Source organism: Citrus sinensis, chromosome 5, assembly GCF_022201045.2.
Source record: "Citrus sinensis cultivar Valencia sweet orange chromosome 5, DVS_A1.0, whole genome shotgun sequence".
Lineage (NCBI taxonomy): Eukaryota > Viridiplantae > Streptophyta > Magnoliopsida > Sapindales > Rutaceae > Citrus > Citrus sinensis.
Genome location: NC_068560.1, coordinates 31,315,645 through 31,341,415, shown reverse-complemented (window position 1 = coordinate 31,341,415; position 25,771 = coordinate 31,315,645). Strand labels below are relative to the sequence as shown.

General features: G+C 34.2%; 2 protein-coding genes and 1 long non-coding RNA gene across 12 annotated transcripts; 1 reads left to right on the top strand and 2 right to left on the bottom strand.

The window, feature by feature from the left end:
* Nucleotides 1-580: 580 nt before the first annotated feature.
* LOC102625521 (uncharacterized) lies at nt 581-7,354 on the bottom strand. Of its 4 annotated transcripts, none has more exons than XM_052442479.1 (12): nt 6,949-7,354; nt 6,476-6,665; nt 6,294-6,388; nt 6,115-6,192; nt 5,660-5,720; nt 4,359-4,422; nt 4,208-4,278; nt 3,386-3,538; nt 3,089-3,143; nt 2,807-2,929; nt 1,565-1,794; nt 581-1,011 (listed from the first exon to the last, which is right to left on the bottom strand). In XM_052442479.1, exons 1-12 carry the CDS (start codon nt 6,978-6,980, stop codon nt 988-990), a joined length of 1,176 nt encoding a protein of 391 aa, XP_052298439.1. In that variant the 5' UTR covers nt 6,981-7,354; the 3' UTR covers nt 581-987. The 4 variants fall into 4 exon arrangements, with proteins under 4 accessions (XP_052298439.1, XP_052298440.1, XP_052298438.1 ...); XM_052442480.1 differs by having other exon boundaries at nt 6,327-6,388; nt 6,949-7,353; XM_052442478.1 differs by having other exon boundaries at nt 6,115-6,221; nt 6,314-6,388; nt 6,949-7,351.
* A 1,041-nt stretch (nt 7,355-8,395) lies between these two features.
* Nucleotides 8,396-13,538, bottom strand: LOC127902086 (uncharacterized). 7 transcript variants are annotated; one of them, XR_008054566.1, is made up of 3 exons: nt 12,838-13,537; nt 12,290-12,408; nt 8,396-9,352 (listed from the first exon to the last, which is right to left on the bottom strand). It is a non-coding gene; the product is annotated as an uncharacterized LOC127902086 (long non-coding RNA). The 7 variants fall into 7 exon arrangements; XR_008054562.1 differs by lacking the exon at nt 8,396-9,352 and adding an exon at nt 10,844-11,137 and having other exon boundaries at nt 12,838-13,535; XR_008054565.1 differs by lacking the exon at nt 8,396-9,352 and adding an exon at nt 11,161-11,486.
* A 1,676-nt stretch (nt 13,539-15,214) lies between these two features.
* On the top strand, nt 15,215-22,977 carry LOC102625250 (ubiquitin carboxyl-terminal hydrolase 16). The gene is made up of 11 exons (XM_006472423.4): nt 15,215-15,973; nt 16,753-18,160; nt 18,263-18,351; nt 18,896-18,981; nt 19,098-19,260; nt 19,368-19,488; nt 19,645-19,802; nt 21,126-21,210; nt 21,316-21,528; nt 21,761-21,822; nt 21,914-22,977. The coding sequence occupies exons 1-11, from the start codon at nt 15,690-15,692 to the stop codon at nt 22,680-22,682; spliced, it is 3,438 nt and encodes a 1,145-aa protein (XP_006472486.2). The 5' UTR covers nt 15,215-15,689; the 3' UTR covers nt 22,683-22,977.
* The last annotated feature ends 2,794 nt before the right edge of the window (nt 22,978-25,771 follow it).

Here is a 25,771-nt window from a genome sequence, read left to right as displayed (position 1 = left end):
GAGCATGGGTGTATTTTATGCTCAGTTTTATTCGGAAAACTTATTTCAATCTTCGTTGACTTGATTTGTTGACATTTGAACGTTCATTAAAATCTCCGTTTTGTGAGGCACAATATAAAGGCTGTTAAATGATAATTACCCGAAAAGAAATTGTACCATTGCTTCATAAACACTGAATGAGTAATTAATCAACCATTCGTCCAATGCACAAACACTACCAAGAAATTCCTATGAAAGTAGAAAAAGTTTCTCAACCTTACGCTGAGTAGCATCACCTCTAATCAAATCCATTCATTTACAAGAAATTAGAGCGGAAACCTAATCACAAGCACCAAAAATTTGAGCGAGTTGATGTCTGCCTACTTAAAAGAATCTCAATAGCTAGAACTAGTAAGGGGAATCAAAGAGTCACTGAATCCAGGGAAATACATCCACAAGGTTCCTTCAGAAGGAAACCCCTGAGCAACCCTCTAGCAAATGATCTGGGAAATCAAGTGTCATGTAGTCAATAGTAAAGGTAATGATGAAACTGACAAATCCAAGAGACAAAAAACGAATCCTATGGAAACCGAACAGAGAATTGGCAACGAATGTATTATGGATTGATGCTGCTTTAGTTACTAAACACATGATTAAAATGATATACAACATAAATTTGAACATACAGCCCAAAGATGATGGCCTCGACACCAGAGAGAATTTACAATTTTTTTTTTTTGAGTTGTCTCATCCCAAATAAATTATTCCCCCTCTAACACTGGTGTTTGGGAAAATCGATCCCTTGATCTCTCGCGTCCATTATAAAAGGCCAAACAAATTGGGCTATTCCATAAAGAAGAATTTACAAATTTAATTTCGAACACAGACTAATCTCTTTTCTACCAAGGTGGCAACATTTAGTCTCCCCATCAGACACATCTCTTCCATGTTTTGTTCTTGCAGGTGATGATTGTTTTGTAATTTCCAGCGACAGGTAAATAAGACAGGTTACAAGTTCACAGGAGGACTTCCCTGAATTTGACAATCAAGATAAGAATCATTATTATTCTCTCATGCATGCGTGAAAAGGCAATTGGAAACATTACCTTATATAATCACATTAGAAATGAACAAGGAAAGTTAAATCTAAAAAACACCAAAGCAGAATTTTGCACAAACAACTATTTCCATTTTTATCAGAAAGGAAAAAGCAAACCCAGTACTAGTGCTCTTATCGAATATACGTCTTACCTAGCACACAACTTTAGCAAAGCAATAAGATCTAATAGCAACAAATACTCTCTTCTATTCTTTCCACTACATTGCAGTGGAAGGTAATGTATTATCCTACACTGCAGTGCAAGACACTTTCTTTTCATTACAACTTCAACCAAATCTTATCATACACTATTATCATACACTATTTTGTAGAATAATTTTGATTCTTTCAATCATTACATTATAATGTAGCATAGGACAATATCAGAGACCATCAGATGGTTATCAGGTTATGCTTTTTTTTTTCACTGATTGCACCATATTTGACACTGTGGTGTAATATTTTCTAAGTGAATTGCAAGCTTACCTTAAACAGAAGATCATAAGCAATGTGTTCCCAGGGCAAAGATATGGACATTAAGCAGCATTTAAGAGGCAACATCTCATCATCGGAAGTGGTGGTGGCAGCAGCAGCTGCATATGCATGCTTTGCGGCCACTGATGCAACAGATGCTGCTTTACGCACTATTGAGCCAATCGCAAATCCTCTTTTGGATACAACTGGTGAAAAGGGGGCCGAATCCTGATCGCTTTGATCTGATGTCATCACATTATAATCAGAATTTAGCACCGTCTTTACACAAATTCACTTTATATGATTATTTAATCATTCAATATGATCTTTATTTCACTCCAAAAAAAAAAGAAGCACAGCAGTCCCTCTTCTCTTCCTTTACGGGACTAGAAATCAGCCCACCATACAGGAGAAAAAAAAAGAAGGGATGATATCCAGAAGTATAAGTGATTTCAGACGCAAGCAAAACATTCACAACTATGTCTATCCAGAAAGCCATGGGTTTTTAACATTTCAGGCAATCCACTTGTATATCGCTGGTAAATAATTATCATGTGATAAGGTGATGTTTGGTTCGAACGATGGGATGTAAATAGTACAGGTATGGAATTAGAGAGGGAAAAGGATTTGATATTTCAAATGGAAAGAAATGAAATATTTTTTGTTTGGATAAACATAATTTTCATATTAAACTTTCAGTATTTAATACTAAAAGAAAGAGTCTATCTTGTTGGTAAATTTTTATGAAAAGGTAATTAAAAAATAAAATATATTTTTTCCTTTTTTATTATTCAAGTTTATATTGAATTGAATTTTATTTCACTTGTATTTAGCAAAAATCAATAAGTTGAATCATCAATCTATTTTTTATGGTCAAGTGGACTTCAAAAATTAAATATTCATGTGTCTTCATCTCTTATAATACTTCTAAAATTTTATAATAATTACCGAAGACATGTATTTATGTTCTTTAGTATCGTTTAGTAGTCACTTTGCTTTTAACAAAATTCTAAAAACAAAAACATGATTACATCGACAAATGTTTTTTATGTAATAAATAGAATTGTCACACGCTATGACTAGTTGTAGAAATTATAATCAGTATAAGGTATAAAATAAAATTATAAACAAACATTATACAAGTTTTAAAAGGTCATAACTGATCACAGTTGCAGCTTTCCATCTAAAGCACCAAAACATACAATATCTGAATAAGAAATAATAAAAATAGAAGAAATGAATTCTTTCAGTTACCTGCTACACCAGAAACGGCTACTTCCACTTCTCCACGTCCTCCAGGGCCTTTCATATACAGTCTGTCTGTTTTGCCCAGGGAATGACTGAGAGAAAGTAGGCTCCCAAATCGAGATTTTCCAGCTAAATATGAAAGAGAGAGGAGATGAAAACTACATGAGTCAATGAAATTCCTGGCATCAAGTTCATAATATCTACATGTAAAAGTATAAACAGTGCAGTCATAAATGCATAGCAAACTAATAAGTTAAGTTATTTTGAGTGATTTATAAAAAGATGTACCATCATATGCTTCTCGAACCATTTGATAGCTGACAAATCCAGAGAAAAGAGTAAGCTGCAATCACAACTACCAGCAAGTCAACTAGATTATGTGTTTCTGTGAAATCAAATAGCATTTTAAAGAATCTAAAGACAAAAACAATAATCTAAATCTCAAGTTTCAATTTAAGCAAGACATGATTAAAAACTACTGGAATATTTGAGACAACTTCAAGGTATCAATTGCTAATTATATGAAATCACGCATTTCTTAAACTACCATAAATTTCAAACTCTTGAATATGAAGCTCACTAAACCTTGGCATTTCTCGTCTTTCCAGAGTCCATATCAGTTTTCATAGGTGAACTATTACTAGAGCTGCTATTATTGGCCTCTTTTTCACTAGGAAATGCTGCCCCACCGTGTGCATTTAGAATCACACAATAGCAGTGGTCTGTGTCAGACAAGACCTGCACAAATTAGGTAATCATTTCAGCAAATGGTAACAAATGCAAAGATGATGATAATAACAGTCCACTCTGTTCCTAACCTATGTACATACATAAACACAAAGTTAATAAAGATAAAGCCAAGTGCACATACAGATTGATTATACAAACGAATGCCTCAAAATTCTTAAAAGATGGCAAAATTTTATAAGTAAACTTCATTAATGATAAATGAGATATATAATCAAGTCAAATGCATATACATATTCATACACTTTTTAAGTGTTACAAAATTATACCCATGTCTATCTCCTATATCCTGTACATAAATCATCTCAGATTGCATAATGAAAACTGAAAATGCAGTCTGAAATAAAACTTAATGACTACAAAATTAGATCATTTCTCATCATAACATGTGAAGTAACCAGTAATACATCTTGCTAGAAGCCTGGTACCTAGGTTGACACTACTAAATTATCGCAAGCAACATATAAGTTAATGTAAATTAGATAAATATAAAATTTTTAAAACTCCACAAGCAAGCACAAATAAATTGATGCAGTAAAAGTAATCAATATATGTATGGAAACTATGCAGTGAGCTTTACTAAAACTCTAAAAGAGGCACAAGATGGTTCAACTATCACATGCCAAAAACATTCAACAATCACTCTAAGGTCCTGCTTACCACAGCATCAAAAGTGGAGTCAAAATCATCTACCGCAAAACAGATATCTGGATAGGCAGGTTTTGTCTCTACTTCCTACATACATATTAGCAGCACTGTCAGAAATTGAAGATAGATGTAATTGATTGCAGTTTGATGATAATAACTAAACTTGCCTTCTTTGAGTCCAACTGAAAATTTACACGGCTAGGAGATGCATAAACAGTCTTAACAACCTAATGTCACAGGCAAACCAGAAATTAGGATACTGTGCATATTCACATGAAAGTCCGTATGAAATGGTAGCTAGTTAGCAGGAATTAAGAATTCAATCACTGTGATTTTAATTTAGATACATTACTATAGCGGTTTTAAAGAGAAAATTCTAAGATTTAAAACCTTGAAAACCACACCCCAACCAGGCCCTGAACAATCCAAGAGGGGATCATAGGGAGGATCATGCACACAAAAACTTAGAAGCTAAAGATAATATTCTCCTTCTCATTGTAACTGAATTGGCCCAGAGTATGTGAGATTTTGCATTGACAATCAATTATTTTATCTCACCCATGATCCACGTAACCCAAGGAATACAATAAGAAAAACAGTTCCAACAAGAACTTAAGTTTTCTTATCTATAACAAATAGAATAACTTGGATCTTCAATATCAGGTAGGATGCCAAGCACTTACTTTAAAGTAAAAGGCCAATTACCATTGAATGATAATGACAATGACTTACAAACAATTTGTTTAGGAACAAAAATTCTCATATTCAGCTATTTGGCATCCACTGAACAACCATTAATACCAAAATAAGATTATTGAAAAAAGCCCAACAAGAAAATTTATAATATAAGAAATGCCTTCAAATACAAGGACAAATTTAGTTAATTGACTTCTCATGTGGATCCAAATACAGCCCATCTTGTTCTGCACTGTAAATAGTTAACAAAACAAAATTCATTTTAGGTAACCAAGAACGATCCCTCTTGTGGAATTAGGCTTTAATACCATGATGAACCATTAATCTGAAAAGCTTAAAATTAAAGAAAAGAACTTAGCAACAGTATTTAACCAATACCACATACCAACATCTGTAACTTAACACCAAAAAAAAAAAAGTCTTGCAAACAGGGCAGTAATTCCAAGATAATGTGTTCCTCTTGTTCTCAATCAACTCTGGCAGGAGCAATTAAGCAGAAAGGATTCATAAAAATACTTTTTCATAAGTGGTTATCTTAAAGTCTTAACTGGTTCATGTTAACCAATAACAGTATTTTTTTTTCTTTTCCCCTTTTCAGCATTATACTTCTTCTTCTTCTTCTTTTTGAACAAGAAAATTAAACAGTATGTTTAAAATTTACCATGAACATTTTGAAGTTGCACCAAGAACATTTCAGGGAAGATTCAAGTAATTCTTTCTGCCTTAAAAAATTGTATAAACCATTATGATAATTGAAACAAGGGTTACCTTGTATATAGGAGATAATGGTGTATCTGTCCCGGCTTGATGATTTCTAAGTACTTGATGACTGAAAAAAGAATACAACAGCAGCAAATATTTCAAAATCCTGCTATATTTTGATCGAGAATAAAGCAATTGATATTCTCAATCAAACTTTTGTACTAAATATAGCAGGACAATTATCCCTTTTCCCATGATAGCTCAGGAAAATCAAATATGATTTAAATAAAGTTAGTACATCCGGAAAGAAAAGCTAAAATATAGAAGTAAATATTGATGTACTGGTAAAATTATAACCAACATTAACAAATCAGATTGCATCATTGCCTCCAGAACCAGTTATAAAATTGTGGAAAAAATAATAATGAGAGCAGCTAAAAATGCTTGTTTAACCTACATACCAACAAATACATGAGGAATCTGCTGAACAAGCAATAATACAAAAAGTCAGAAAAAGTTACCTGCAAATTGCCACTGTAACTGAAAATGCTGTGTGAGCAATCATGTTCAAGTAAAATGACCGCCTCCAATCCACCTCGCTTAAGTTTTTGCCAAGCAAATCATCCAACTGTTAGCAATAGCACATATTTATTGACATCACACTCTAGCACAATTAATGCTCAAAGTAAAAAGAAGTTACATTATTTCAGGTGCTTTTACCTTAGGTGCCCACCTGCGTACAAAGTAAGAAGTAAGATCTTCCTCGTTATCATTGAAAACGATTCCATGCAAACTCTATATCACCATAATTTGACTAGATCAATAATACAGCACAGGGTTTAAAGACCACATATAGAATTCTCAACATTCACATCAGCATACCACTTTCCTGACGAAAAATAAGAGATCGTCATCTTGTCGTCCTCTCGACTCTTTACCACGGATAAAGTACAAATCGAAAACATCGTGCCAAAATCGAGAATCCATTTCTACATCTACTGCATCTTGCTCTTCTACCAATGTTTTCCCCAACAAGTTCGAGTGCTTTTTCACCATACTCAACAATTCACTCCTAACATACAAACATTTCATTTCAAAAAAAAATCACTCCTATCATATAAACATTTCATTTCAAAACAAAATCGTTTGTTAATAAACTTACTGTCTCTAATTAAACTACAGTGTGTAGTTAATTTGACTCAATTTGACTCGAATTAATATTACATGTTTTACAGAATACAAAATTGAATTCAAATTTCAGACACTAAATTCTGCATTTTGATAAAATATCTAAATTAATTAAATAAATAAACAAATACACTCTAATTGAACTGGGTGCGAAGAAATATCTGTACCTAGAAGGAGTTTCTCCTCGATCACCGAACATGTTCTCTTGCCCGTTGATCTGAATTACAGTATAAGTTTAAAGTATTGTTGTTATGTGGGCTGGCTGGCACAATATTTCTTTGGAGGTAAAAACTGGCGCGAGAGTTGAGCGATCTATTGCTTCATAGCAGTGACTTCCTCTTTTCCAAAAGACAGCGACGGAATTTGATTCGAACTGCAATCAAACCGGTTCGGTTTCTGACATTCAAAACAAAACCGAACCTAAAATCGAACTGATCCAATCGGTTCGATTTCACTTTATTCTTCTGTTACCAATTACCAAAGCCAGACTGCCAGAGTCCTCGTTTATGGTTTTTCTCGGCATTATATAAAATCTTAATCGGCGGTTTTGATGAGTCTAGTCGCTTACATATTAGAAATAATTCGTTATATTTTTCTACTTCAACAAATCTATTTAGAAGTACTTGATTTCAACATTTATTAGGTTATTATTTTTGTTTCACTATATACGTGTACGTGAAAAAAAAATATTTAATAAGATGGATATATATTCGTTTGGAAGACAAATGTTAGTTTAATGAAATTAATATTGATACTCTCATTCAAGGAAAACTATATAATTATAGGGATACAGGCTCATTTATAACACATAATAATATAAGAAAATAAATTTAAATCATATACGGATAAGATATGTGTGAATAGAATAAATTTAAGATATGTGTGAATAAGATACGGATATTGATACTCTCATTCAAGGAAAACTATATAATTATAGGGATACAGGCTCATTTACATATAGCCCAAAAGCAAAATCATAGAGGACGGAATCTTTATCCCTATATATATTCATTGGAAACTAGCAACTGCATTATTGTTGTATAATTAAAGTTTGCTAAAAGATTAATATATCATTTTTAGAAGAGATCAGTAATTGTTGACACCTCTAATATAGTACTAAATAAGTAAAATAAGTATACATATCCAACCAACCATAACGTTTGCCTTTTCCGTAGCTTGATCTTAGAATTTAAAAATAAAAAATAAGGATTCAATATTGAGCTGAGTTTTTTTTTTAATTACTGAATCAATGGTTATTATACAAGATAAATAAAAAATAAAAATTTAAAATTATTCTAGCCATTAATTCAGTTCTCACTAAAAATTCAACTAATCCTTAAAAGTAAAGCCAGAAAAAAAAAGTGCAAACTCGTGATTGATCCAAATATAAGTCAAGACATGCATGTCAGTGTCACCCAAAATTAGCTTAATTAACAAACACAAAGTGATTTCAAACAATAGTATTTTATTCCATGCATTAAATTTAATCGTTGGACACAAAAACAAAATTAACCCATCACTTGTAGCAATGGTTAAACTCATGTCTCGTATCTTCAGCCACCATTATCCCAAAAACTCAACAACCCTTTTTAAAAAATTTTCTCCTCATAATTTTTTTCCCTCATTTCATTCATCTTCTTCACTTGCATAATAATTAATCACCCCATCCCACCAAAAACAAGAAAACCCTACAGAAAAATAAAATAATATAATAATAATAATTCCCAAATTAAGTCAATACAGAAGAGAGAACAATAGCTTTACTTATTCTCTCTTCTCTCTCTCTCTCTCTTTTTGGGGCATTGATATGGATTTTGATCTTGCGATAGGCAGCGAAAATGGATAAAGATTGATGTTAAAAGGGGATTAATCATTGATCAAAAGCATGAAGCTAGAACATATGCGCGGAGGTACAGGGGATTAAATTCAGAGTCATCGATCATTTTGTGTAATTAAACAAGTGCTAGGTTTTGTACTTGTTAATTAGTTTTATTTGTTTCACCTCAACACCTCCCCATCGTCCATCTCATCTTTCATCGCAAGAAATCTTTCAAATGGCAATCAAAGTTATTCAAGGGTTCAAATCCGACGAGTATTTGATGATCAAGCTCCCTAATTCTTGGCTCTTGAAGCTTCTTGTTCGATCATTGCTCTTGGTGGTGCTCATTGCTTCATTACTTTGGATAGGGTTCGTTTTTGGGGTAACCCTAAACCCTAAAAATAACGTTGATATTATTGATCCTCATGATGAAGTCGGCTCTGATTTCATAGTTACCTCTGATTTCTTGTTGTTTTTCTTTCGAGACTTGAAAAACGAAGGCATTTCAAGACTCGTAGATCAAGCTCTCTTCTTAACCGACGCTAATGAGGATTTCATTTACAATTTTCACATTCTAAACAATAATGACATGTATATCGTTTATTCTAAAGATTTAAAACGACAAGACGTAATTCTAAATGAATCATTTGACTTTGTCTTCACATTTAACTTCCATGCAGCCTCGTAGCTCATCGACCAGACGCTTAAATTAGGCGGCATTATTGCTGTTCAAACGTGTGACGCCGATCCTTCTTTGGCATTAATCAATAAACCATCAAATTACCAAACAATGTATTTCAAACGATTCAATAATTCAAACGTCATAACAGCCATTGAAAAAAAAAAAAAAACAATGCTGGTCATGAAACAAAATTCTAATCAAACACCAAGGTCCTGTTTGGGATTGAAGTGTTGTAGCTTATAGTTGTTGTGGAAAAAAAACTGTAATTATGAAACAAAAATTAATAATATGTAGTAAATATAAATTTTAAATAATAATTTTGACAAAATTATTAAAGATATTAATAAATTTTTTATTATGCAGGTAAAAAATTACATCAACATAACTTTCAAACTACAGTAACTAGGGTTTACCAAATACTTTAGTACTGTAACTTTTAACTATAGTTGTCCAACCTCAATTCCAAACACACCCAAAGTCCGCAGCTGCATAAACGACTTGTTTTAAGCAAGATATCATCATTAGAAGCAAAGAGAGCTGCATTGAACGAACTAGAAGATGTTTCACTAGAACCACCGTGGTTTGCTTCAAGAAGATCCAGTAAGTACTTGAAGAAAAACAAGGTTTTTATCGAATCTAATAGGGGACAGTCTTGAGAGTTACCCTCGTCGCGTGTTTGTTGACGTTGGGTTGCCGGATAATATTAATAGAAAGGCGGGTCGTACAAGTGGAACTGGAATGGACTGATTTTTGAAGCATTATCCAATGAGGAATCTTGATTTTCAGATGTACAAGATTGAGATTGTAAGCGAGGAATGTGAGGGAAAGAAGGTGGCCGAGATAGGGATGTTGAATTAGGTGAAGAAGAATGTGAAGGAAGAAGAGTGTGTGGTGATGAAAGCAAAGGCGGAGATAGTGGAAGGGGTGGTGAAAAGTAAGACAATTAGGTTAGTTGATGAACTTTCCTTGGAGTGCAAGCCAAGAGGGAAAGGAAACAGAAGTATAAGGGCATATTGGGAATGTTTGTCTTTGTATAGGAGGCTGAGGGATGAGGGCGTTGCCGCGCACCAATGGTGGGGTTAGCCATACATATTTTAGCGAACGAGAAAAAAATGTTAGAAGAGTCTCTTAGAATTTAATTTTAATTATCATGATAATACTTCAATTGAATTCAGGCATTAAGTGTTTAATTCAGTTGGTGGACCATGATATTTGTATGTCCATTCACTTTATTGGTTGTCGAATTCTATTTTATGGGATGTCATATATATTCATTTGATTTCTCAGAGAATTGTACGTCATATACATTATTTATTGTTGATAATTTGTTTATTAACTTCATCTCGTGGACCATCATGTTTTTAATTAATATTAACTATTTTAGATAATTAATGTAATATTATTTTTCTCTATCCTCATTGTATGCCAAATTATTTATAAAGTAAATATTACAGACATAAATATATAATTAAGATGATAGTTTTGTGCTGAGTTATGTATAATTTCGCAAGTAATAATTATTAAATAAGAAAGAATACGTAAATAAACTTTTAAACTAATACATTACTATAAATATACTTATAATAATTTTTTTTTTAAAAATGTATCTCAAATTCTAATATTACACTTATAAAAGCCGCAAGGTCTTTCACTCTAATTATAGAAAAGGAAGATGCAAAAAGGTTACAAAAATACCATCCCGAATCATCAAGTTATGTCTTTTTACCTCTAGCATCTGAAAAATCACATTCCCTCTCTCCAGCTGCATTGTTTTTATCAAACCACTTCCCCCCAAAAAGAAAGATTCATCAAATTTCTCCATTAATATTTGTTGTATGGGCTTTATACCTGTTAGCTGTTAATTTTTACACCAACAATTAGTAGGCTGACCTATATTATTAATATGGAGTGTCTTTTAATTTTGATCCATCAAATGTAATAAAAAGTCCATAAAAATATTTTATGGCAATTTAAAAAGGAAATGACCATGGATATTTCCCAATTAATCACCCAGAAAAGAAAATATAGATGTATGCTAAATTGTGTTGTACCACAATGAGCGAGAGGAATGTGGGAATCATAAAAGTCAATAATGTAAATGTTTAATTAATTCTTTGACAATTAATGTCCTTAAAAAAAATCCATTGACCACACAACCTTTATTACACCGGACACTTCAAAGTTAGATAAGGCAATGTGCAATCCTGCAATAATCAAACAGAGTAGCGAAATTCATACCTAACTTAAGAAGATATGCCCTTCCGTTTAACTACCACAACTAGACATTGTGCATGGTTGGCACAATAATTGTTTATGCTTCCCAAGAACATCCTCTTGACATACAATGAATTTTGTAACACTTCGAACATTGAAGAGTATTCTTAGACAACACCAAAAAATAAAAATAAGTAAGTCATATGCTCTACCCCCAAAAAGCCTTACACAACTCTCCACAATAAAAATGTTTGATTGGACAGATATATCTAGGGATGGCAAACAGCGGGCCTGGGCCGGGTTTTTTCAAGCCCATGTCCAGGCCCTCTGTCAGCTAAGGGTATGGACTTGGGCCGGGCCGGGCATTTATTCCATGCAAATCATTTATTGAATACTAATCAGCATTTCTAACAATCCTAAATGGAAGAGTAACAGAAACATCCCACTAATTGAGTGGCAACACACTTTCCTTCTAACATGGGAATGAGTTCAAGTGCCCCCATTAGATTATTAGTGGGGGGAGATTATTGTCCAAATATTTGGTAGCAAACATGCCCATTCTGGAGACAAATATTCAAGCTACACCATAACAGAGTTAATATAGGCAAATCTTGGCAAATTACTGATCAAGCAATATATGAAATATGACTTGCAATTCTATGACTAGAAGATGGCCACCAGTTCTGTAAGGATAGTAACTAATACTAGTTACTTTATAACCACAATGGAAGACTAAAATTATGAATATAAAGTAAAAAAAATTTTAAAAAGTTTATTTTAAAAGATTTAATACCTTTTAATATGGCCAAAAGTATGAGAGCCCATCACAAGCAAATCAGCATGCAACTTCTCAACTAGTTCACAGACTTTTTCCATTGCATCCCCAATGACCACCTTTGATTTAACATTTACCTAAAACAACATTTGCACTTTTTTTATTAAAAAATAAAATAAACAAAAAGACACGTCATCTCTATGACAAGGTTTTTGTAAATATTGTTTAATACTTGGACCTAATACCCATTCACAAATATAGCGGTTTAGCACAAATTTAATCCTCGCCCATTGGCCATTCAAATTTTAGCAGACCAGTGTTAAAAGATAAATGATCATTACTAAGGCAACATTTTGTTTTACTTTTTATTATTGAACCATTTTGCCCTTTCCATTAAGATATTTGTTGCTATTCAGTTGGTATTGCTTCCTTATACAGCACTTCTTGGTAAAGAATTAAACTTAAATGTATAACTGAAATACTCAAGACAAGCCAATCAATTGTTTTCTATTACTTTTTTTTTTTCATTTTGAAATCAAAGAATAAATTAAGTCTAAATTACTTACCAAAGAGAAAGATACTAATTGTTCTTTTCTTTCAAGCATCCAAATTCCATCCACTCAAATTCCTTCAAGAAAATAATTATTAAGAAAGAAATATGAAGTTACTGCGCTTTTATGGCTGCAGTAAAGGCAGGAACTTCCACATGACCTAAAACTTCAAAATTTTGAAATAAATCAGCAAATACGCTAATTGAGTCATCTGGTTTTTTCAACTAAATTCATATTAGCTTAGGGAAGTGGACTTAACTGGGCCCACTGGAAGGGATGGTCCCTGGATTAAGGCCAGCGGCGATGGTAGGTGGAGGTTGAACTTGGAGGACGATGAAGGAATCGGGAGGCTTAGTGGAACCAGGAGCAGGGGATCGGAGCTTGAGGTTATTGATCTCCAATCTCAAGGCATCCATGCTCTCCTCGCTGCCATCAACGGCCACGATCACGCATCCTAAGTCACTAGACATGATTATTATTTGGGGTTTGACTCAACTGATGATGGATGCTCGAGAGATACAGATGTTGATGTCACTCTTAGTCGTTGTATTACTATTACGTGCAACTGTGCAATTCTGTTATCGAATGTGACGGCTCTTCAGGCACGCCAATGGGCGAACTAGTTCATTTATGTTTGCGAGTTATTTTTCATGGCTACAAAACGAGCTATCTCTAATTGATGTTGGACCATATCTATTCAGCTCCCATTCATTAAAATCACAAATGATGAATATGAAACTCTATTGTACATTTGTACAATATTGTGGGGAACTTATTACATGCAATAATTAAACAACAAAGATTCAGTTGCCAATCTTTTGGCACGTGCAGAATTATGGATATGGATACTAGAGAGCTAAGACTTTTTTTGTAATAAAATTAATTTGTCGAATCAAATAATTATCACACTTGCACACCTAAAACTAAATTCAACAAGAACATCAACCCATAACAATTGTGACGTGGTGGTTTTAAATAGAATTGATAAAACTTGATATGACTTTATTACTCGACATGAATACGAATAAATAGGTACGAGTAGTCAAATTTGACACAATTATTTAATGGGTTAAATCTTGAGTCAAGTTCTTGACCCATTTACTCAATTAATGACACGATTATATTTTTTTTATTCTAAATCAATTTGTATGTTCTTGTCGTTAAAACTTAAATATTGGGCATAATAATCTCTTTCTCTTTTTCTTTTTTTTTTGAAAGGATGAATATATACACGGTGTTTCATTTATAAAATTCTATATAAATTCATAAGTTCAATAGTATAAATGTGTAAAATATTGATAGACCTGTATTATATATAAATAAATTTTGTTAAATATATAAATATAAACTGGGTTATTAGATAAATTCATTTATTTTTTTATTAAATTATGATCATAATATTTTGATGCGATTATTAACTAGATGTTATTTGAATCCGCCTAAATTTGTGACTATGCAAATACGATTCGGTAACCATTTAACTAAGCTTTAGTTCCAACTCCCAACTAGTATACTTCGTTAAAAGAAGGCATAAATTTTGTGGCTGGCATAATACCCAATTGAAGGTTATCGAGTCAACATTAGTCATCCATGTGTCACCTTTCGCTTTCATACAAATTAATTTCTACTCCGCCTCACACAAGTTAGAAAATTGATACGTCGTGTGTTAGACTTTATTTAGAAATAATGCACTGGTCATTGACCCACAGAGTCGCCGCCCGCTAAATTTCTAATTTCTTGATTTCTTCTGTGCATTCTTGGACCCAGTCCACGCATCAAACAAATTTGTAATCACCGACTAAAGCCCAACCCAATATCTTAATTGGCGATAATAACAGTTTAATAATCATCTTTAAAAAAAAAAAATTACATGGTTATCGCATTAATTGGCTATCAATCTAAGCAACTAAATTCAAAGGCTACTCATTATCAAAATGCTAAAATTATATCATAGTCTCTTCCACCAATCAAATGCCTTGTAAAGGCGATTACTTGTTCGATGGTTAATTCTACCTGCTGAGTGCAGAAGTATCCAACATGAAAGCCAAACCATTTTTAGAAAATGGTGAGTGAGCCATCATCATCAAGCCTGCTCCCCCCACCGAATCAAGTAATCACAAACAAATCTCCACCGTCCAATTCCACTCCTCCTCCCCATGTACCCATCACATGCTCCAACAGGCAACAATCCAATCCAGTCCCTTTCACAAAGAAAATCAAACACCGGTGAATAAAATAATATATAACACTAACTATTTTAACTATTACCGCCAATAAATTAATTTAATAAATAGCTGAACCGGGAAGTTTCATTTCGAACCGGTGGGCCCAAACGGTCCGAATATTTGATGAGCAAAGAATTCACGTTTCTCAATGCCTGAAAACAAAATTCTTTTCCGTCGACCATCAAATTTCCTTTTTTATATTTTTCTCTTTTTAAACGTACGAAAATTAAATAAAAATATTCCGTGTCGAGTTATAATTAATTTAAAATCCTATTTAACCGAATCAATTTATTTTTCCGCGTCTTCTCTTTCATTTCTGGTCTAAAAATACTAGCCCTAAATTCTCGATCTGATCACAAAATTTTCATTGTTGAAAAATCGTCGAGTTCACTCAGTCACAGACTGATAAACTCACTTTCCCTTTCTAGAAACCACAAGCAATTCTGACATTTTTATTTAACCGTTGATTTAAAAAAGTTGTCATCGCAACAAATCATCGGAGCGCGCCGATCATCGGCTATCAATCGGTGCATGCAGAAGCCGTGACAACAAGCAGTCAATCTATGTGTATGTGTAGTGGAGGGATTAGGTGTGAATGTGATGATTTCGCTGGTTTTGCGGTATTAGGTAACGGGATAATAAATGCATGTGACTGGGGATCTAGGGTTTTCTATTCTGGTCCTTGTTGTTAGTTTCGTTTTTCCGGCGATCGCTCTGATTATCCGCCGAAAATGGAGGCGGGCTGTTGCCAGAAAGGAGGAGATCAAGAGGCTGTTGATCTTGGCCTCCGAGGAGGCTGCTAGGGCCGAGTTCGAGGCCTCTTACGGATACAGCACCACCGTTTATGTCCCGCAGCATCCTCAGTGCGCCGTTTGTTTCTCTCCAACCACCACTCGGTGTGCCCGGTGCAAGGCCGTTCGTTACTGGTACGTTAACTATGAATAAAATTGATTATTTTGTGTTAGTTTGTGAACTTAAGATTTCATTAATGTGGAAAAAAAAAAAAAGGGCAAATTTGTTTTAACAGTGCTTGGCATGAATCTGATTCTTTACTTCGACCTTTTGGCACTTGTTCTGTGCTATAGATGCAAACTGAAAGAAAAAGGAAAATGAAACAATGTATAAAGTAGGAAGTGGTGATGAGTACCTAATTTAAAAATTTGAACGATAGACCAAAGGCAGAGGAATAATTGCATTCTATGAATGCTATAAAATGGTAATGCTGATTTTTAGATGAAAATTCCCCTATAAACCACCCTATTGTATGTGGAATTAAGCTTTGTTTTCTTATATGAATTTTTATGTCAAGCTTCTTTTGTTTAGTAGGAAGATCTAGCTTGTTATCTAGAACAGTATCTGTTAGATGTATGTATCATTTGCAGGTAATCATGTTTCATGTGTTGTCAATTGCTAATTTGGGTTGACTGGATAAAGTTACTTGTTTTTTCTTTCTTACCCACAAAAAAGGATTAGTTATGAGTCCACATTGTAATCTTATGTAATAGTTGTTAAATTCTTTCATGTTTAGGGATGTTCCTATTAATAAAAGACTTGATCAGTACTACTATATGTTGATATATCCATTTGTCGACACAGAAAATGTCTGAGTATTTGGTTTGCTTGTTATTCTTTGGTTATATGTGCTTTACATGAATGATAGTTGAGATGTTTCATATAAATGACACTCTGATTCTTCGTGTTATAGTTCTGGGAAGTGTCAAATTGTGCATTGGAGACAAGGCCACAAAGACGAATGTCAACCTCCTAGCATTTCTCATGAGATTAATGATGTTGGCAATTTTACAAGTCAGAAGGCAGCTGAGCCAGACCAATCTGAAGCGTATGGCGATAGATTTAAGTTTGAAAGCAAACTACCTGCAAAACCAATTCAAATGTCATCTGAGGAATCTGAATCGTCTGATAGAAGTAGCTCTAGTGAAGTTCCACAAAGGAAGGATGATGAGGTAGAAGTTGAGTTTCATGCAGATGGGGAAGGAGCAAGTTGTACTTATGAATCTTCTGATGCATCATTTTCTGGATTCTCTGCTTCTCATACAAGTAGTGAGTCATCTGATGATGTTTCTGTCTGTGAGAGCATTATTTCAAATGAGTCTGAGAAATTGGATGGGCCTTTATCTGCTGATATTACACTTGACATGCTTGATAATGCTTTGAATGTTAAAAAACTGGAGGAGAGGAAGCCGTTATCCCCAAAATTTGCTAAGTTGGTCGATTCTGTAGACAATTTTACCAAATTAAATAGATTCTGTGAGACTAAACCTGGTTGTAGTGGGGATCTTCAGTGCACACCAGCTAATTCTTTGGGTTTGGGAGCTAGTCACATGAATGTAAATGCTGAACGTTCTACTGTTTCTTCTAGTTTTTGGGGAAGAACACTTGAGCCGAAAATGGATAGTTGCAGTGATGCTGCTCTGCCTGATTCCAATGGAGCTAGTAAGAGCAAGTTATCTGATTCTAGATCTTCCTTACTATCTTCAATTAATGAGTCCCCTTCACCTTCTTTGCCTGAAAAAAGTCCTAAGGCGAATGTTTTTTCACCCAAAATTGTTCATCCAGCCGTGCTGGGGAACACTAGGGATACTGAAGGAGTAGTTTTAATGGAAAATACTAACATGGATGCTCCAGAGGTGAAGAATTCCTCATCCTTGAACTGCAAATCATCCAGTCATGCAGTAAATGGCACTAAAAGTGGTTCACACATGGTTAAGTCTGGAGAAGTTAAATCATCAGTATCTTTGTCATCTTACGGTCCTCCACTTTCTTGTGTTGGAAGAGATTCGGTTTGTTCCAATGGCTTGAATATTAGTGGTGGGACATCCTTGAGGTTTGAAAAGTCAAATATTGTGACTAATGACATTGGTAGTTCATCAAATTTTGTTGGAATGCCTTCAGTTCCAAGTGTGAGATCTGAAAGATTTGATAATGTTCAGAGAAGTTCATCTATGTCTGCTCAGATTGAGAATAGCCCATCCAATGTTGGGAATGGTTTGAAAACATCTTTGTGGAAAGCAGTTGACCAGTTTAGAGGATCTAAATCTTCAAAGCAATGTCTGTCAGTTGGGTGTGAGACCGCTGGAAGATATAGTGACAAGGTTTTGACTGGATCCTATCTTTTCATCTTGTGGCTGAAAACATTTTATCCTCTGTCGCATGAATGTATATTGAATTTTTCCTGCTGTGTTTATGTTTTGCAGGGGCTCTTCTCGTACGAATTGTTTGTCAAGTTATATAACTGGAATAAGGTAGAACTGCAACCATGCGGTCTCATAAATTGTGGAAACAGGTGATGTGAAATGTTCTTTCCTGTAGATAATTTATTAAACTAATGGATGCATGATATTTTCTATTTGTTTATTTTGCTCTTCTTTTCATGTAAAGTAGTGTGAAGTATATCTGCAGTCTCAGTTTGGTGACTAATTAAATAGTTTATTGGTGTCTTCTATCTCACCACAGATAGTAAGTATCTTTGCCGTCAATTAACAAACTTTTGGGAATTTGGTGACACCTCACCTTTCCTAGTCTCAAGGTGATCATGCATCATTTCTATTTCCCCAAAATCTCACCGTACTGATAGCTACTTTCCATTTTTCACCTTTTACTGATTCATTATCAATGCATCAAATTTTGATCAACCTACACTCACACCCAAGTACTTTTTTTTTTCTTTATTATTTAAATTTTTGAGGATGCGCAGTCCAATTTGGAGATTTTATGTCTCAGGCACCAGTCTTAAGGGCTGCAGAGCTACTAAACAAATATTTAATTTGTGTACCCTGTAGAAATTTCCCGCCACTTATGTTAACACAATGTTTATATCTTTTCTGCAGCTGCTATGCCAATGTTGTGCTCCAGTGCTTGGCATTTACTCCTCCTCTGACTGCTTACTTTCTTCAGGGACTCCATTCCAAAGAATGTATGTTAAGATCACTATCCCTATCACATACTTTTGACTTGTATCATTTTGGTAAATAGTATTTGTGGAAACTTTAATGTAATATAAATTTTCTTCAAAATTATTTTCTATAACAGGTGCAAAGAAAGACTGGTGTTTCACCTGTGAGTTAGAAAATCTAATTTTGAGGGCAAAAGACGGAAAATCCCCTTTGTCTCCCATTGGGATACTATCACGGCTACAAAGTATAGGAAGTCAACTTGGTAATGGGAGAGAAGAAGACGCACATGAATTTCTAAGGTGAGCTGTGTTTTCAATTATGGAGCATATTACTGAATTTAGATAATTTCTATGTTCTTATCATTTTATCTTTCTATGAAAGGAATGTTAATGAAATGATTTGACAGGTATGCTATTGATACAATGCAATCTGTCTGCATTAAGGAAGCTGGGGTGAATGCTTCTGGCCCATTAGAAGATGAAACAACTCTTATAGGCCTTACATTTGGAGGTTACCTTCGATCAAAGGTAATACCATGGAAACAAATTTTGTCCAAAATTTTAACAGCCGTGCAAGTTTTTGTTCCTTGTCCCGATTTCAAGTTGTAATATCTTGTTGCCACTTCTATGAATTCCATAGTGTACAATAAAAGAGGCATGTACCTTCTTATTGTTATTTTGCAGATAAAATGCACAAAATGCCATGGCAAATCTGAACGGCAGGAAAGGATGATGGATCTTACTGTTGAGATAGAAGGGGATATAGGAAACCTAGAAGAGGCTCTTCGACGCTATACAGGAACCGAGATCCTGGATGGAGAAAATAAGTACAAATGTGACAGGTTAGTCTGGTTACTCATGTTTGGGAAGTTCTTGTGAGAGCAACATTTGGTTTTTTCATCAATATTCAGGATATAATATGCACTTACTATTGGAGCAGACTATTGTACGAGGTAGAGTATGATGATAGGCTTCTTTTTTAACTTAAGGATATTGTTGGCTTGGAGTTCACTGATTAAGCATTTTTAGCTTGTGCCATAAAGAATCTTCCATACAAAGATCTACAATTTGGTCAGACTTTAAACACATTGCCTAGAAGAAATAGTGAATTTGAATCTTTTCTTCGACTATGAATATTATTGGATTTTTTTCTAATCTTATAATAACCTACACCAGCAGAAAGTTCAGTTCCGACTCTGCTGATTAAATTTGGCTATTGAGATGTTTGATGAGGCCTCCCTTCGTCAAACAAACTGTTATGCTAGTAAAAGCCTAGTAAGTTATCTTGCTCTGTCGTGGCCTGTGAGTGCTAGATCTGGCGAAGTTACTCTCAGAGTTTGTGCTTTTTTAACTTAAGGATATTGTTGGCTTGGAGTTCACTGATTAAGCATTTTTAGCTTGTGCCATAAAGAATCTTCCATACAAAGATCTACAATTTGGTCAGACTTTAAACACATTGCCTAGAAGAAATAGTGAATTTGAATCTTTTCTTCGACTATGAATATTATTGGATTTTTTTCTAATCTTATAATAACCTACACCAGCAGAAAGTTCAGTTCCGACTCTGCTGATTAAATTTGGCTATTGAGATGTTTGATGAGGCCTCCCTTCGTCAAACAAACTGTTATGCTAGTAAAAGCCTAGTAAGTTATCTTGCTCTGTCGTGGCCTGTGAGTGCTAGATCTGGCGAAGTTACTCTCAGAGTTTGTGCTTTAAAAAGTTCAATTTCATATGAAACTGCTGCAAATGATGGTTTGAAAATGATTGTCATCTCTGGAAAGAGATTCTTAGATTTACTAGCTGTATATTGGTTAAGATTGAATATCGTTGTTGTTGTCATATGCTTCATCTAGGGCTAGGAATAGGATATAATGTTCTTATATACATTTGGAGCCTATTGAAAATAAGTAATTCTGCCCTGTGAAGAAGTGAAATTTCTGAGAATTGTTGACTTCAAGTTTGGTTTAAAGCACTTACCCAGATCCCAGAGTTTCCTTTTTCTCTTGGGGTTTTGATGTTAGTGGAAAACATCTACTTTATGGTTTTCAAAGGTTGCTGGCTATCTTTTTCTTAGCTTTTAAATAAGTGATTCTTGCACTAAATTCTCTATTTTATTTGGAATTTGAAGACAACTAACTTACCTTTTTATCATTATCTTGAATCAGATGCAAATCTTATGAGAAGGCCAAGAAGAAACTGACAATAGTTGAGGCTCCAAATATCCTTACAATTGCATTAAAGCGATTTCAGGTTTTTTCCCCCCTCCCTATTTCTTTTTGAATCAAGCGTGATATTTTACAGTGTGCTATTTACCGATTCTCATTATCTTTTTCTTCATCTTACATGATGTTGCAGTCGGGTAAATTTGGAAAGCTCAATAAATCCATTCAGTTCCCAGAAATATTGGACTTGGCTCCATATATGAGTGGGACGAGTGATAAGTTGCCTATATACAGGCTTTATGGAGTTGTGGTCCACTTGGATATCATGAATGCTGCATTTTCTGGTCATTATGTTTGCTACATAAAAAGTACCCAAAACAAGTGGTTCAAGGTTGACGACAGCACGGTACGTCAGCTATTTCCTTAATCTTATTCTGTGTGCTAGCTTCTCTTGTGCTGGTGCATGTCATTTCCCAACTTTTTTCGCTTTCATTTTTATTGACTCTGGGTTCAGCTAAGTAGCATTACCAAATTATTGTAACTCCGGAACCATATTGTTCTTCACATGCCTCTCTTTCCTCCTACTTTGAAGTGCTTTGTAGGCTTCTAACTATTATATTTTTGTCTTGATTGGATAGGTAACAGCTGTGGAACGGGAAAGGGTATTAACAGAAGGGGCATACATGCTCCTTTATGCAAGGTGACAGATCTTGCAAATTGTTCTCTGGATAAAGATTATAAGATTTCAATAATCTAGTGGTCATGTATGTGACTAGTTATTTGTCTTCCAGGTGCTCACCCAGGGCCCCTAGATTGATAAGGAACAGCATAATATCTCATGATGGTAGAAACAAAATTCTTCCTTCGTGGGTCACCGGGAAGAGTACTATGTCGAGGTTAAGATCACCTTCCTTGCAATCAAATGTTGATCAGTGTCACCCTGGCTCTAATCCTCCCGATGGTTCAGCGAGCATTGAAACATTTTATTCAAGATTCCACCGACTGCAAAGGATTTTAGAAGAGGACTCATCAAGTGACTGCTCTTCTCTGATTAGCAGCAACTCTGATGATGGCTCCTGCAGTACTGAGAGCACTCGAGACTCTTCCAGTGCTGATGACACTTCTGATTTCATATTTGGTGGTGATCCAGGTTGTGGTTGGAACAGCCACTGGAGAACTTATTCTGATTCGGACACACCGTCGCCTTCCTCTTCCTCTATGTTGTACTCAAGGCATTCTTCCCTTGCCAACTCAGTCCCTTGTGTTTCTAGTTGTCCAGAAACAAGTAGAATCCAAGTTGGTAATGCACAACCAAGTATGGAGTGCGATGGCCTTAGGGAAAGGATATCTAGTAGGAGTAACAACAGGCTTGCAAATTTGGAAGGTACAGGAAGTGAACCTTTTTTGTATTCCGACACGAGTAAACAATGTAGAAAGTCAACTAGTAGTGGTAGCGGTTGTAGAGAGACTGACTCAGAGAGATTAGGAAGGGTTAGCCCTTTTAATGATGTAAAATCTAGTGTAGTATTTAGAAAACCAACTAAGGTAAGTACAGATTAAACAAAGTTTTATTTAAGGAGGACTAGAACAGGTTAAGAGAGGGAGAGTAAATGAAGAATATGAGAGAGGCAGTAGTAGTATCTAATGTACTCTTGTAGCTAGCCGGGAAGATTCAGCTATTGCCATTTTGTCTCATGTCTTTCCCTTCAAGAAGAAATGGTCGTATGTTGAACATTTGCATAGAGTGTACAGCGGAAAGGGAGCTCCCATGAAATGAGACCCTTAGGGGATGTAAATTTAATCGACTCTTTGTTTCATATTACAATGGAATAAATACAATAATTAATTTCCGTAACTCTTTATTTTCTTGAACTCTTATGGTATCATGTGTTGAATTATTAAGAAACGGATCGCAGCGTGGAGAAGGCCAAGCCCAAATAGGAGAAAAGTTTGTGTGGGTCAGCTGAGGTGGAGTCCAGTTTCAGTCAATCGATGAGGTCTAGCAAATGACAAGAGTAGATGAGTATCCCAGAACATTAAAGTAGATGATCCCACCACTAGATTTTGACCAAAATTTAAAAAAAAAAAAAATTGAAAAAAAAAAGTCATACCAAACTAAAAAGAAAAAAAAAAAGTGATACTAAATTACATAAAATGTAAATTACACGCTTTGTAAAATAGGGCGCCGGAGGGCCGGCCTGCCTCTAGGTACTTGATTTTAAAGTAGTGTATAGCATACATATAGGACCCACTTATTCTATCATTTTGACTGACCCTGATTGGGCCAGCCCATACAAGTATTTTTCGTCAAAGAGATGCACGTTCGGTATTGAACAGCGCATGACAGAAGGACCTGCAAGTGCGGGGAGAGAGCGGACTAATGAATCCAACCACAAGTAGTGCCCACCAAATCAAACATCTTAATGGGTGTAAGTCATACATGATAACCCATGATGGATACGTGTACAATACATTCAGTGTACATGACACGACAAACATCCCATACTCTCCACCTTCTGTTGCCCTTTTTTTATTTTTTTTTTTTAATTTTATTTTTAATGGTCTACAACTACTTATGGATATGATCCTTGTGGATTAGGAGTAAGAGCATTTGGTTTGTATTGACTTTGTAATTTGCATTTGCATTCGGCCTGGCCCCTTAAATTGACAATTGAACGAAAATTACACATGGAACCGTAAACGTGTACAATCAGTTCGTCATTTGACGAGAAATTAGTGAGTAGGTGGAAGCAGATCATCTGCATGTGGATCCCCGGCAATTTAATTGTTTGGATTTGGACATTAATTTTGCCGACTTGACACGCACATTAATTTCAAAGTCCAGTAAATAGCGTGCAATGCATGTCTCGTAATTAATTAGTTTTGTGTGCGCTTTTGTTTATGTCAAAATATCTTTCTGTTTCTTTAAATGTACCAATCATGTCTACCGTCAATATAATTAATTTCTCCCTTTGTATATAACATATTGTCTAGGAGAACAAAATTCATTCGTGTCACCGTCTCGATCATTCTTGAATTTTTTTTTTTTTTTTTTGAAAAGATGTCGACTCTTAAACAAAAAAAAAAATGATAGGGATCGTGCCGGTGATTGCGACGTATGTAATAGCAGCAGGCATTCTTGGACTCCTCTTGGGTTGCGGCATTGCCCTCGGTTCATCCATCATTCTGCTTCTCGTCACATTCTTCTGGCTCAAGAAGAAAGACTCAAGGGCAGATGCCGAATCACCCGCATAGCTCCTCGTTTTAATTAGCTTACACTATAATGTTAAATGTTAATGAATAATTGGAAAGATCTTTCTTTTTATTATTATTATTTTAACCTTTGTAGTTTGATTTAATGTTCAATTTGGAAACAATTTCTATCTCTTTTAGTAAAAAAATTCAGCAAATGACTTTCCCTTGAATGATTATTGATTTAATTTCATAGTCTGGAGTAGGAGTGTTCGCGGATCGAATTTTACAGATTGGACATCAATCCATATCTTATCTATGATTTTACAGATTATAATTTTCAATCCAATTTAATTCACGGATTGTCGAATTCAATCCAAATCTAATCTATATGTCTGCGGATTAAAAATGTTTAATTATGTTTATTCTACGAACTAATTCAATAAAAAATCTTAAATAAAAATAATTTTATTACCAATCAAATTCAAATTGAATAAAATTTAAATAAATTAAGTGTTTATATAAAGATAGAATAATACATTCAAAATCTCAAAATATAACACAGTGAAAAGAAAAAATCTAATTTGTTTAAATCAATACATAAAAATTAACGAAAATTAATTGTTTAGAAATCTATATTTATTTATTTAAAATTCAATTATTTAATCATGTTTATTATATATTATTATCGGATAAGATATGTATAGTGTTAATGTAACTACATTTTAACTTATTTATTTATTAGTAAATAGTAACGCCACATTTACAAATTTTATTTTTTAATTAAATAAATACATTTTTTTTGCGGATTTATAAAAGTAAATACATATTCAATTCACCGATTGTGTATTTTTTAAATTTGAATCCAATCTAATCCACCAATCCATAGATCGAATTTTTGCGGATTAGACAAATTGAGCGGATCGGATTAGATTCCGAACACACAGAATTTCAGAAAACTCAACTCAAAAGAAAAATTAGTAATGGAGTTAATGCATACATATTGACGATACATGTTAAGCAATTTGAAATTAATTTACTCTTGTATTTAATTCATGCCGAAGATTACATGAACATACTAAGAACTAAATTTAGTAGTCCACGATCATTTTCTTTATAAGTAAGGTTAACCGCAAAGTGCATTAAAAATTTAAATAATTTTAGCTCGTGGTGTATTACTGAATGGTCTCATTGAGATAGCTCACGCACTCTCTTTAAAAAAAAAGTCTTAACCAAATTGAACGCACACCGCAGCCATTCGTTATTGCTTTAACCATTTTAGCTCCCCATTGCCTTTTGTTTTACTTTTCTGTTTTTTCTCCCCCAAAAAAAAAAAAAAAATTAATAAGGTCTTTTACGGTAAAAAAATTTATTACAAAAATATGAAAATGTTGTTTTTACTTTGGACAGGACTATTTGCAATTTTGCTCATAAATTACACTTTAAACAACTTTTCT